General features: G+C 31.4%; 1 protein-coding gene and 1 long non-coding RNA gene across 2 annotated transcripts; both read right to left on the bottom strand.

The window, feature by feature from the left end:
- Positions 1-206: 206 nt before the first annotated feature.
- LOC111897145 (uncharacterized) lies at positions 207-1,271 on the bottom strand. The gene is made up of 2 exons (XR_002852100.3): positions 964-1,271; positions 207-721 (listed from the first exon to the last, which is right to left on the bottom strand). It is a non-coding gene; the product is annotated as an uncharacterized LOC111897145 (long non-coding RNA).
- Positions 1,272-10,698: 9,427 nt separating this feature from the next.
- Positions 10,699-11,919, bottom strand: LOC111897150 (NDR1/HIN1-like protein 12). Its single transcript, XM_023893112.2, has one exon. The coding sequence runs from the start codon at positions 11,504-11,506 to the stop codon at positions 10,793-10,795; it is 714 nt and encodes a 237-aa protein (XP_023748880.1). The 5' UTR covers positions 11,507-11,919; the 3' UTR covers positions 10,699-10,792.
- Between the last annotated feature and the right edge of the window lie 1,865 nt (positions 11,920-13,784).

The raw sequence follows: 13,784 nt of genomic DNA on the forward strand, positions 1-13,784 counted from the left end.
ACAAAAAAAAATGATAATGCATTTTCAAATCGTTTTATCAGATTAAAAAATAATAACACGTTTTTAGGGACAAAACAAATTCTACCTTACCAAATGTTTGATTCCTAGTTAAGTAATTTTCTAAACCATCTTTTGTGAAAAACAATTATATTATATGTTTTAAAGCAAACCTAGATTACACAATAACATATATGAACTTAAAAAGCTTGACTGGAAAGACAATCACTGAAATAGATTTGAAATGGTGGATATGATATTGCTTACTTTAATCCAATATCTAAAAAAACAGATCATTGCAGAAAAATGGAAGCTAAACGCTTGATTCATTAAAAGCATTCAAAGTTGAAACAGTCGGTGAATGTCTTACATAAATGGACATTGAACCTTCTTCGCCTCTTTAAGCGAGTTTGCATGGTATTTCGTTTTTTGCTCACTCACCAATAAAGAGCAGTATACGCTTGTACCCAAGGGAAAACCTCCAAAGGCATCCCGTTGGGGTCACAAATATTCTCATACAGGTGTCTTTTAAATATGTGAAGAACACTTTCCGATGAAAACCCACTTCAATTAATCATAACCCAGATTCATTAATTACTAACACAGCTTCAATCGATCGAAAAACAGGTGTTTTGTGCTCGAAATGGAAGTGTTCTAGCCTGATTCAAGTGTGTCGACAATTCTTTCAAGCATTTCATCAAGCACTTAATATGCATCTTCAAATCTGCCAAGTTTAAACAACAAAAACAATATAATAAGCCCCAAATTAATTTATTTTTAACAGAGCATGTTTGTCCGAAATTCGGAGCATACAATGGATTTAAGAAATTCATAATCAAAGTACAGCAAGCAATCATAATTATAGAAGAAAGAAACCAATTTGAAGGAGAATGTAGAAAATGAGAACATATACGGGAGACGGTTGGAGAAATAAATAGATTTTAGGGAAGAGAGTTGGAAGCTTACCTGTGACGTTGTTGGTGGAGGAAGACGCTAGATTTGTCGAGGAACTCGTAATAGTGGCGAAGGTGGGGTTTGCTCAAGTGTGGTGGTCGCAGGTGGAAAGCAAATAGAAGCATAGAAGGAGGCGATGGTGAACCGAGACGGGGGAGGCGGTGAAAAGATGAGGATGCATAGAAGAGGATCTGATGAGTTGGTTTCCTTTAACAGTTGACCTTTGAGATATTGATGACACTTTTATCATATGATTAAAAGTGATAAAATTCATAAACATAAAAAGTAAAGGGGGGAGAAAACAATATCAAAATGGTCAATAGAGAAAATAAGAGGACCAAAATAGACAAGAAAAGGGCAGGTTAACTGTTACTTTCCTTCATAACTTTAATATATATATATATATATATATATATATATATATATATATATATATATATATATATATATATATATATATACTGGGAAACTTAGGGGGGCCGTGATAATCACGGCCCTAAAGAATTGGTAAGTAAGCCAATTTTAAGTGATTATGAGAAAAATATAGATTTCAAAGCTAAGTTTGATCAAAGATGAATCCCAGAGCAACCTTCAAGTTAATGAAGTACTTATTTCCATATTTACCCTCATCAAAACAAATTGAAAAGCACATACAATAACACCTATAGTAAATCCTCCAATCATAAGTTTTACTGCTAAAAGGAAAAATTTGAAACCAAAGTGTGGAAGACAAACTTAATATCAATATTTTTGGCTTTATTTTTTATATTATTCCTTAAGTTTTATGAATGCACATGAATCTAAGTCAACCCTTGTGCAGGTTTGACCCCTAAAACCAACAAAAATACATCATATCAAGAAACACTAAAGAGTAATGAAGCTACTAATGGTAGTTTTAAAATTAAAACCCCTTACCTTTGACCTAACTACAATAGTTGTGAAACAACTATACTGCTACTTACCATTTTGTTCTTATTTCTTGAACTTCACAAGCCAGGCGTAAGAATCAATCTGTGAGGGAAAACTTGGGAAAACTTGATCAACCCAAACTTGGCTTTGTGTCCCCTTTTTGTTCCCATAATAGTCTTTTAGTTTATCAATAAGCATGAACATATTGCTATACATATCAAAGAACAAGCACGCCAGAAGCATCGACAAAATGCAAAAAAGTAGCAATGTACTGTCATTCGCTTGTCTAATATAGCATCTTATTTTCATTCTATTTCTTTAACTTTTAGAATTTTATTTTAATTTGCTTCTTATTAAACTATTGTATGATGAAAGTACAATTATATAATATTAATTACTTTAATCTCTATTTGTATAAGTTAATTTAAGTTATAAGTTAGTTATATTACTTTTCTTATAAAAGCATTTTCTTATAAAAGCATTGTAAAGCACAATTCTATAATTGGGTGAGTTTTTTTTTTTTTTTTTTTTTTTTTTTTTTTTTTTTTTTTTTCAAAATAGAGGCAATTATAGAATTGTAATTTCAAAGTGCAAAGCTTTAATGATAAAAATAAACTATGGTTAAGAAATGTTAAGAAAGTTAACTAAAAGGAAGAAGGTATGTTGTTATTTCTTGCTGAAAAATTGTCCCATGAATTAAGTGGCTCATTTTTCTAATCGTTCAATTAGACAAAAAGATCTTCAAATTCTCACTTAGTGAAGGATGAAATCTAGTTATGGAGGAATCCCCGAATTGTTTTCACCCGTTTAGAATACCAAACCCATTGTACCCGACTACAATCTAATGACACAAAATTCTAAGTCTGGTTCATTTGTGAAATCAGCTATTTTTCATTTCACATGTGATTGCATCATTGGATTACATACCAGAAAACATAGATTTTTCATTGAGTAAACGCAAATACTGGACATGTTCTAGGTAAGTCGGAATTAAAAAATATAACCTCTCGTTTACTTTAGTTGGCAAGGAAATTTTAATAAATGATCAAGTAGTATAAAAAAATTTGGGAAGAATTTTTTTTCTAGTCGAAATTACCTAAAAGAATACATTTTGAAAAAAAAAATAGTTGTGATAATAGTTTTTAGTTCCAATAAACAAAGTATGTATAACTAAGGTATCTTCTGTATGCTAATAGTTATGTTATTACGATTAGGATAATCTGCATGCATTGTATTCTTTGTTTTTAATTGTTTTTTTTTTGTATGTTTTATTGAATGATATACTATTAAAAATATTATTAGCATAAAAAGATCCAAATCTATGAAAATCACGCTAATTAAGCAACCACATTTCATCCGGTTAAACACATTTTCTAATATTTTACATATTTTAGGCATGGAATAAAATGTGGTTACATATTTCATCTACAAAAGCACTTTGTTGCATAAGTCGACAAAAGACTGGAAGTTGTAGCATATACAAGCATTTAATCCAAAACAAAATGTTATAAAAATAAGGAAGAAAATTCTACCACACAGTGTTGAGGAGGTGGAACAACATACATAGGTTGGTAAAGTTGAATATAAGATTACTAACATATTGACTTCTCTTGTAACGGTATTCCTAAGGTAATTGATACATCTGACATGATAATCCAAGATTAATTCATTACTCAAGAATAATTGAAGATAGATTAAAAAAGAATTCATTTATTTGTCAAGATAACATAGCAGATGGCACATCTAACAAGTTATGTTAGGTAGTGTTTGTTTTTTGTCTGTAGATCTGCATGACCTCTTCTGTCTGCGTCGCGCAGACCACACGCTGACATTAGCCTTCGCAGACTGTTTGTTTTTTTGAAGACTGCAGACCTAAAAATGTCTGCGCGCCCTCTTCCTGGCGCTGATGTGGATCAGAGTCTTCTAACATCTTCAGACATCTTCAAGCCTAAAAAAACATATATATCTTTATTTTTTTTTAAGCTTTTTTTAATTGATATTTTTTCCAACTTTATTAATGATAATCAATTTGAAATTTTTTTACAAAACTTAAAAAAAAAGTTTACGATACAAACATGATATTTTGACAAATTTATGAATAAAGATTTATTACAATAATAGTCGTTGAAGTTGTTTATATAAATATGAAAAAAAAATCATAATATATTCTTATATTTTTTTGCCAAATTTTGTAAAACATTATTTAATACAGTATTGTCAATTTCTCGAGAAAATATTTATGGTACGTTTTAAATGGATTTAATTGAAAAAATCGAAGTTTATTTCCATCCATTTATGTATCAAATTCTTTGATAACTAATTATAATGTTTAGTTATAACTTTGAAACCAAAGTTGTTGATTTTTATTAAATATATACGTTAATTCATATCATTTTTATTTTTATTTATTTTTATACAATAATACATAAAAGTTGATCTAGATTCATTAATTATTTATAACAAAGTCATAAAAATATTAAAAAATCACTTTGAAGTTTAAAAAAAATCAGTTTATTTTAATAGCCTGCAGATGTTAAAAAAACAAACAGTCTTCTTTTTTCAGACTGCAGACGTTTGGTCCACCTCTTTTACTGCAGAGGTCTACAGATGTGGTCCGCAGACTGCAGATATTTTGCCTCAGAAAAAACAAACAACACCTTACCCTTTCTGTTGCACCAGTGTTGAGAATATTTCATGTGAGTATACGCAAAAACCAACAAACTTATTTAATGAGATGATCTCCACAACCATTAAACTCAATAAAAACACAACTTACTTACCTGTTTAATATGTATAAAATGATACTTATTGAAACTCCCTACTTTATGGAGATATTATGGTAGGAAGTTCAAATAAATTAAGTTAGTTGATGCCCATTAGTTTACCTTAAGACTACCATGTGGGCCATGACTGCGTCATTCCTTGTATCACAATAAGGTTTACATTTTGATCCAGGGACAGGGTATTATTCTGATGGTATCCAATAATGTCAACCTGAATTCAAACAGAAGCGAATTAAATGGAGGATAACAATTAGGCATTTAAAGCTAATTAAAAACAAAAGTTGAATCACAAATTCCAAATTATAGAACAAACAATTGATCCCTAAGTATATAAGAAACGCCCTATATCATGCAATTAAACCATAGATCAAATACAAATTCCAATTGTCATAAAATTTTAGATTTACTTCATTTGAATTTCAACTTGAGGTTGTTAATATGGCCAAACCCCTACAGTAAATGCCCCAGAGCAAATAAGTCCTCAAATTTCACTAAAAGAAAAATGTTCAACACATAATCAAATATAGAAACCAAGAACAAGCTAAATATGTAATTCACATTACATCTCCTAGAATTGCACTCCATTAAGAAAATCAGGAAAAATGAAAACTTTTTTATTACCAAACCATTTAAGTTAATCAAACACATGAACCGATAAGATCTATCACATCGGAAACATATATTATTCCATCTTCAATTACTACTTACAACCATTACCTAATAAAGGGTGCATGTAGTACCTTGATTCCAGAAACAAATACTTGAGTCTTGCATTGTTGTACACTGTCATATTCCTACAACAAACAAATAAAACTTATTATCTTTCCTTTTTTTTCCATCAAACTTATTATAGGTGATAATCAATACAAGTGAGACAAGCATACCAACAAGTTATCTTTGTTTCCATGCGTACTCATTTGTTTTCTTTTCAATCTTATTTCAATCCATCTCTTCAATTACACCAACATGAATTATGATTTATATATTTTTTCATTAGTGAATATATATGTTCAATAACATGATATATGATATTGATTTTCAAAAATTTGTTTAAACCAAATAAGCACATTCGTTTGGAGTGGGTGGGGGAATTGTTAATCAAGTGAAGTATCTGTACTATTTTTAGAAAACACTTTTGTAGAGGGATTCGTTTTGATTGAGAATGAGTGGAAAGAAGGGATATTGATGGTGGTAGAAACATGGTAGGCAGGAATTAAATTGGGGTATAAGCCCTTTACCTAGGTTAACTTCAGACCTGCGATCATTAAATCTTCAATTTAATTAGCAAAATAATGCAGAAAGGTGACAAAATTTACATTGGATATGGTTTATAAACCCATAGAGTTAAGAGATTTAGGGCACATGCACTTGAAACAAAGCATATGTGTCGTCAAAAGAAAATGGTTGAACCATGATTCAGCCTCCAATCAAGCGTCAATTACTTGTGTACATGTATTTTAAGCATACAACTCACTGAAGCATGAAGCTTAAATGAGAACAGGATGCCAGCTGCCCCGAAATCAGGTCAGAGAAAGGAGGGAATAATGACTTCTAATTAGAGATGTAAATCACAAATCCATTTCGAGCTTCAAGATATATGCAGATGAAAGGCTTTTATTTAAAGCTCCACAATTGATTTAGGGCTTCAGAAATAAATTCAGTCTCCAGCGTTCACAGTGAGAACGAAAATTAATCAATAGAAAACCTAAGTTTTGGAAATTGTAAATAAAAGATATGAAATAATACATACCTTAAATACATAATAAAGATGGAGTCGGAGTCGGCAAAAGGTTTGAAATTGAGTAAAGAGGAGGTGGAAGAAGGAGAACGGTAAGGGGAAGAGATGGAGGAAATGTGGAGGGTAAAATAGAGGGTGCTGGCTTTAATAGGAAGCAGGTGGCAAGTAGCTTTGGAGGAAACGCCACCGACAAGAGAGATAAGCTCAGAAGTCTTCTGCTCAGCGTGAGGTCAGGATAACCGGAGAAGGAAGCACGCAGGCAAGGAGCTTTCCACCGTATATGTTAAGAATCGCCACCCAGCCTTATTGAGAAATCAACATGTTTTTTGACTTGGTGCTTGAAACCAAGCAAGAGCTGGCGAGCAGCTTTGGAGGAAATTTCGGGAAGGAAGAAAACCCAACAGTGAAGTATGAGGCCAGGAAAGATGATGGTGAGGCGGTGGTATGTAGACGCCAGCATGAGAAAAGTATGACGAAGATGACGATGAGGCGGTGATGAGCAGTTGCAAATGGTCGTATACGTTAAAAATGGCCTCCAAGCTTTTTTATTGGAGGACGAAAGCGGAACATCGACGTGGACATGAACGCAACTCTTGAACATATAGGTAATCTCTATACTAATAAAAGAGTAGCTCTTTTGGCATGTGTCACCATATTATAAATTTTAATTAATGTGTTGCCACTTGTCAATCTATTAGTTTTCCATTTTAAATTTATTAAACCTCATCATTAATGTGATTCTATTTTAAATTTTAAATTATTGTTTTCATTAATTCACAAATAAAAAATATCTAATATATATTAAAAATTAATTTTATATATTTATTTGAATCAATGATTATAATTTCATATAACTAATAAAAAATATCTCTTAAATTAATAATTTATTTAAAATAACTTATTAATAATTTTGAGTTTTTACTATAAAAGTTTGATTAATTTTATAACCGTGGTTCCCACGGGTTATAAACTAGTGATATATATATATATATATATATATATATATATATATATATATATATATATATATACACACACACACACTAGCCGTTTACCCGCGCAAAGCGACGGGTGCGGATCAACAAAATGACATAAAAAATTTATTAAATAAAATGACGAAAAGATAGAGATTTCTTATACCTGGGCTAGGATTAAACGTAAGACATTTTTGGGCTTATTCGATTTTAATAGAAGGAAAAACATAGGAGGAGGTAGTGAGCATGAGAGAGAACCAAAGTTTTGCGGTCAATGACAATGCATTCATGATAGACGAATACTAGATCAATGCGCCTCTTTCAGTTTATATGAAATGTTTTATAACGTATACATCGTATTAGACCGATTCAAATGGATATGAAGAACACTTGGTCAAAGTTTGACCCATTCAAAATCTTATCATCATCATCTTATTTGACTTTTTCATAAATGTTGACCGGATAAGATTTAATATTTACCGATTCAATTGGATATGAGGAACACTTGGTCAAACTTTGACCCATTCAAAATCTTATCATCATCATCTTATTTGACTTTTTCATAAATGTTACCCGGATAAGATTTAGTATTTACCGATTTAATTGGATATGAGGAACACTTAGTCAAACTTTGACCCATTCAAAATCTTATCATCATCATCTTATTTGACTTTTTCATTATTATTGACAGATTCAGTATTTAGCGATTCAATTGGATATGGGGAACACTTGGTCAAAGTTTGACCCATTCAAAATCTTATCATCATCATCTTATTTGACTTTTTCATAAATGTTGACCGAATAAGATTTAGTATTTACCGATTCAATTGGATATGAAAAACACTTGGTCAAACTTTGACCCATTCAAAATCTTATCATCATCATCTTATTTGACTTTTTCATAAATGTTGACCGGATAAGATTTAGTTTTTACCGATTCAATTGGATATGAGGAACACTTAGTCAAACTTTGACTCATTCAAAATCTTATCATCATCATCTTATTTGACTTTTTCATATTTAACCCATTCAATTTGAAGATAAGCTTAGAAGACCTATTCAAAATATGTCTTTGACCGGGTAAGATTTATTATTCTCCGATGTATAAAATTATTGTATATGATGCTTAAAAGGTTGTACCTCTTAAAATTCAGCAAAATCTTGTAAATGCTTTTTAAGGTATATATATATATATATATATATATATATATATATATATATATATATATATATATAATAGTCTCACTACAAGAAATACAACCATTACCGACGACACTAATAGCGGCGACATTACCTTTAACGGCGACAAATCGAAATGTCACCGCTAAAGGTCTTGTCGCCGCTATTGGTGTCGCCGGTAATACCTACCTATATGAATCCGCACTTTCACGTTCTGGTGAACGCCAACCGTTCGATCATTTTTCTAATCCAATGGTTGAGAAACTCGTGGAACGCACAAAACCAATACTGGCGACAATATGTCGCCGCTAAAGGTCGAAAAAAAACGCGCCTTCTTCTCCCTCTACGTATGTCACCGCTAAATATTGGATGTCGCCGGTAAAGATAGGATGTCACCAGTATTGGGTGTCGCCGCTAAAGGTCGACGCAGATTACACCCACTTGCTTCCTCTTTCTGCTTCAATCTACTCTCATTTTGTTTCATTTTCTCGATCATTTGCTCTAACGATTCTCCCTTCCTCCAACAATTCTCCTTCATTTAACAACATCTAGTAGAAGAGATACCATCGGCCACCGAAAACTTCCCCTGACACTGTTGCTGCTGTCGATTTCCTTCTCCTGGGTTCGTGTTTCCTTCCTCATCTCTTCCTTTCTTTCTATTTTAATGTCGATTTCCATAAAAATTTATGATTAATTGCATTTTTGTTTTCAAAAAGCTCTTTTCCTCTCCGATCACCACCATTACTGTCGACTGTTGCTGTCACCGACATCAACTACCACCACCACTGTTGCAGCACCGAAGACTACCACCACCAGTTGAAAGAGGGAAACGTTTTGGAAACCACAAGTGCATTTTTTGTAATTTGTTTTATATGTGTGCATTTGTGTGTGTATTTTGTATATATGTGTGTATTTCATATCTGTATGAAATATGTTATATGTGTGTGTATTTCAAATATATGTATGTGAAAATTGTGGGTATTTCATATATGTGCGTGTATAAAAAATACGTGTATATGTGTATAATGTATGTATGTATGTATTTGTATGCAATTTGGATTGTGTTTATTGTTGTTTTATGTGTATAAAAAGTATGTATATATGTGTATACTGTATGTATGTATGTATGTATGTATGTATGTATGTATGTATGTATTTATGTGCAATTTGGAGTGTGTTGATGGTTGTTTTATGTGTATAAAATGTATGTATGTGTGTATTTGTATGCAATTTGTAATGTATTTATATGCAATGTGTAAACTACAACGTCATAATGGAAAATGAAACAAAAAATAAGTAAAACGCTATTATTGAAAATGTTATTTAAAGTAAATTACTATAATGCTTCCTATGTAATGTATATTTGTAGATAAATTGGTAATTATTAGTTTATTGGTTTGTTAGTTTGATAGTTGGTTTAACATAAAAGGTTAATGTTAGTTGGTTTGTTAATTTGATAGTTTGTTGATATATAGATAAATTGGTAATTGTTAGTTTTTTTTATCATTTGGTAACTTTTAGTTTGGTTTAAGTTAATAGGTTAATTTACAAGTTTATATGTTGTTATTTACTATGTAGTTGGAGAATCTTCAATCATTGTCCAACGATCCGGAGTCAACTGTGGAAGTTATAGGATGGAACAACGGTGGCGGGTTTGATGACACGTCGTATTAGTTTTATCTTTTATTAGAGATTGTAATATGACATAAATTTATAAGAATTTTGTTATTTATTTTGGTGTATGCATGATATTATAAAACTTGGATGTTATGTAATCGTTTTTCTGCATTTAATGTTATTTTGTATCGGTTTTCGGACAACCGGGATTGACTACTTTTAAAAAAAATTAATGGTGAGCAATAGCGGCGATTTATCGCGGCTAATATCCTTTTTTTTCTTTTAGTGGAGCTAGATCTCAAATGGGAAATAGTCTCAATTTGGAATATATGATGCTAGTATCTTCTTAATAATGCTTTCATTGTTTGTACTAATATTTTGTAATTTGCTTTGTTACCTTGATAGTTGCATTGCTTTTAGTAATGATAATATCATCTACAGTTCTAAAAAAAATGTAACTTTTTAAATTTCCTAGTCAGTATTATTTTGATTTTCTATAAAAAAGAATATGATCCTTGTAGTTGTAGACACAAAACCCCGAGACTAATTACAATGAAACGAATAACAATTTTTACAAATAATTAAATTAAAATTTTCAAATTAAATAATAAGAAAGAAAATTGAACGACATGTATTATTTTCTAAGTGAAATAAACCGGGCATTTCATTTCTTTCTCACTTCCTATAATAAGCAACCCATCGGGTCCCACCTTGATTTGACAAGTCGCATGCATCTTGTGGTTCTTGCTTTCCCATGTGGCCACCTTAAACCTGATCGATGAAGCAACCTCCAGCCGAAAAGAAACACTCCCACGATTTCGATCAGCTATGAACTGTGCCCAACGTGCTTCATCTACCTGGAACGTAGACCCCTGTAGGTCGCCGTAAAGAATCGTCGTGTTCTTGGGTGATTGATAAAACGGAAACAATACTGGCTTTTCCCCAATGTTGAGATTATTCTGATAGTACAATGTTAGGTGCATTGTGTCGTAGTAAATCCCTATATTCAGATTAGCGTTTCTTACTGTTACATTGTAGGTTGCCATGGCAGCTGCAAAACCATTACCTTGTGCTAAACTGGGGATGGAGAATTCACGGATATGAAATCTTGGACGATGTGGGCGTAAACTGAGCCATAAGATGAATGTTATGAGGCCTACGATGAACAGAAGGCTAAGAAAAACAGAGCATATTAGCTTTGATACACGAGTGGTTAGACTTTCTTTGACACGGTGCACATAATACCGAGCGGTGTGATGCCGCCTTAACTGACGGCCATCGTTAGGAAGGGGGCGGTTAAGGCGGTCGTCAGGGGTGTAGTGAATTGGGATTTGCTGGTGTGGAGTGCTATTCATTGCCTCTTCAACAAGTGATTGATCGGAGGTTTTTGGTGAAGGTGATGAACAGAAGCCATCGGTGGTGTGGGGTTTCTTTATATGAAAAACAAGAATAAGGTGGCCGGAGATCAAAGGGATGCCAGTAGTCTTTTGGTTGTAGAAAGGAAAGAATATAAATCAGCTCATTGTAGTGTAGAATGGGTCATCTTTATATTCGAGGTGGTCTTTTAGGTTGCATCTTGAGGAAGTAGATGATGTTAGTCTTGTTCTAATTGGAAGTTATGCCACTCTAAGTAAATTTATATTGACACTTCCTGGATATAGCAACTTAGGTTATCATTTATGGCCGGGCATAAAACCTAAATTACGAAAAAATGTATAACGTGTTCTTCATAATTTATTAAAACATCTTTATATATAAAAAATTTCCACCGTTTATATTTCATTGCTAATTGCAACAACTGTTTAGCTTAAAGTCTAGTCGGTTTTTTTTTTTTTTTTTGATGATGTATCACACTTGTTTAGATGATATTTTCTTGAGATATTAACAAAAAAAAAATCAATAAATAAATATTTTTGAGCAATTTAAAATTCTTTTAGTACTTTTAACAAAGCTATTATATAACTTTTTTCAAGATAACAGAAAGAAGAATATTCCTCTTAAGGCTCAACAATGTATGTCACCATCGAACACTGTGGTGGTCGAGCTTAGGATGACAGCGTAGTATGCGATGAACACCATACCGATTGGGTGCGACGAGTTGTGGTGACCTCCCGTGCACGGCTACTTCACCACGTCTTTCTTTTCATTAGTACAAACAAAAGCTTATGTTGATGTAAAAAGTTTGTCACTATATGACGGATTTTTTTTCCAATCCAGCACGTCAGGAAAGAAAGGGCATGTCATACTTGATATGTTATGGCGACGTTTCGTTACGGTGATTATAATCCATTAAAAAAACCTTATTATAGGTAAAACCGTTATGGTAACAATTTATGTATTTTTTTAGATCAATTTTTTGATAAACTAATTTTTCCATCACATATTAATTTGTTTTCTTGACTATGGCTAATTTTTAGTGATGCATTTTTTTTTGTCATGACTATTGTTGATTTTTAGTCACACAGTTGTTTTTTTTTTTTTTTTTCATTTGTCATCATTATTGCTCACTTTTAGTTATATTTTTTTTTTGTTTGTCATTACTGTTATTAACTTTTAGTAACACATGTTTTGTCTTTTATTATGACGACTAACTGATTATTTGAAGTCACAGAAAATAAATTAAATTGTGACCTATGCAGTTTTCACGGTAAAAAATATAATAGCGGTCACCGGCCGCTAATTGAAATCACGGTTCTCGCAATGATATATCTATGATATAGCGTTTATATATATATATATATATATATATATATATATATATATATATATATATATATATATATATATATATATATATATATATATATATATAATAGCGGTCACCGGCCGTTAATTGAAATCATGGTTCTCGCAATGATATATCTATGATATAGCGTTTTTTATATTATATTATATTATATATATATATATATATATATATATATATATATATATATATATATATATATAGTAGTAAATCATACCAATTAATTAGTTAATCACTAAATCACACTTCACATATCATAGTTAGTTAATCATACTTCACATGACGGTTACTAATGTTACAGTTAATCATATTTTAACACAATCAACAACAAAACATAAGCAATACTTAGCATTCTATCATACTTGAACACAATTACAGTTATCAAATAAAATGATTAAAAACTTGAGTTAATCATATTGTAGTACTTCAAGTCTTCAACACAATTAACAAGACAACATATACATAGTTTCAATGAAATTCATATAGAATCAAATTCTTATTCAATGGAATTGCATAAAAGTTTTGGTTTGGGATAAAAAAAATCATTTTTGTTCAATTGAATGACATAAAAAATGTTTTGTAATATATAGTAGCCCAAAAATAGAATTTATTCAAATAGCGGTTATGATGCCACTATAGCGGTGATCATAATCACAGTGTAAATCGTAGTGCTAATAGCATCACCGTAATTTTGAAAATCATGGTTATTTACCTCTATTAAAAGCTACAATGCCACTATATTACCGTTGTAGAGTCGTGATTGAATACATCAACTGTGACCATAAGTTAATTTTAGCCATAGGTTGATTCATTTCTCACGAATATTATTTACTTTTATCACTCATAATACATTAATTTGTGACCGTTATATACTTAGGTTGTGTTTG

The sequence above is a fragment of the Lactuca sativa genome, chromosome 4, assembly GCF_002870075.4.
Source record: "Lactuca sativa cultivar Salinas chromosome 4, Lsat_Salinas_v11, whole genome shotgun sequence".
In the NCBI taxonomy this organism is placed as follows: domain Eukaryota; kingdom Viridiplantae; phylum Streptophyta; class Magnoliopsida; order Asterales; family Asteraceae; genus Lactuca; species Lactuca sativa.

Excerpts from the sequence above, each read along its gene's own strand:
- LOC111897150 (XM_023893112.2), bottom strand. The coding sequence starts at position 11,506 with ATGAATAGCACTCCACACCAGCAAATCCCAATTCACTACACCCCTGAC.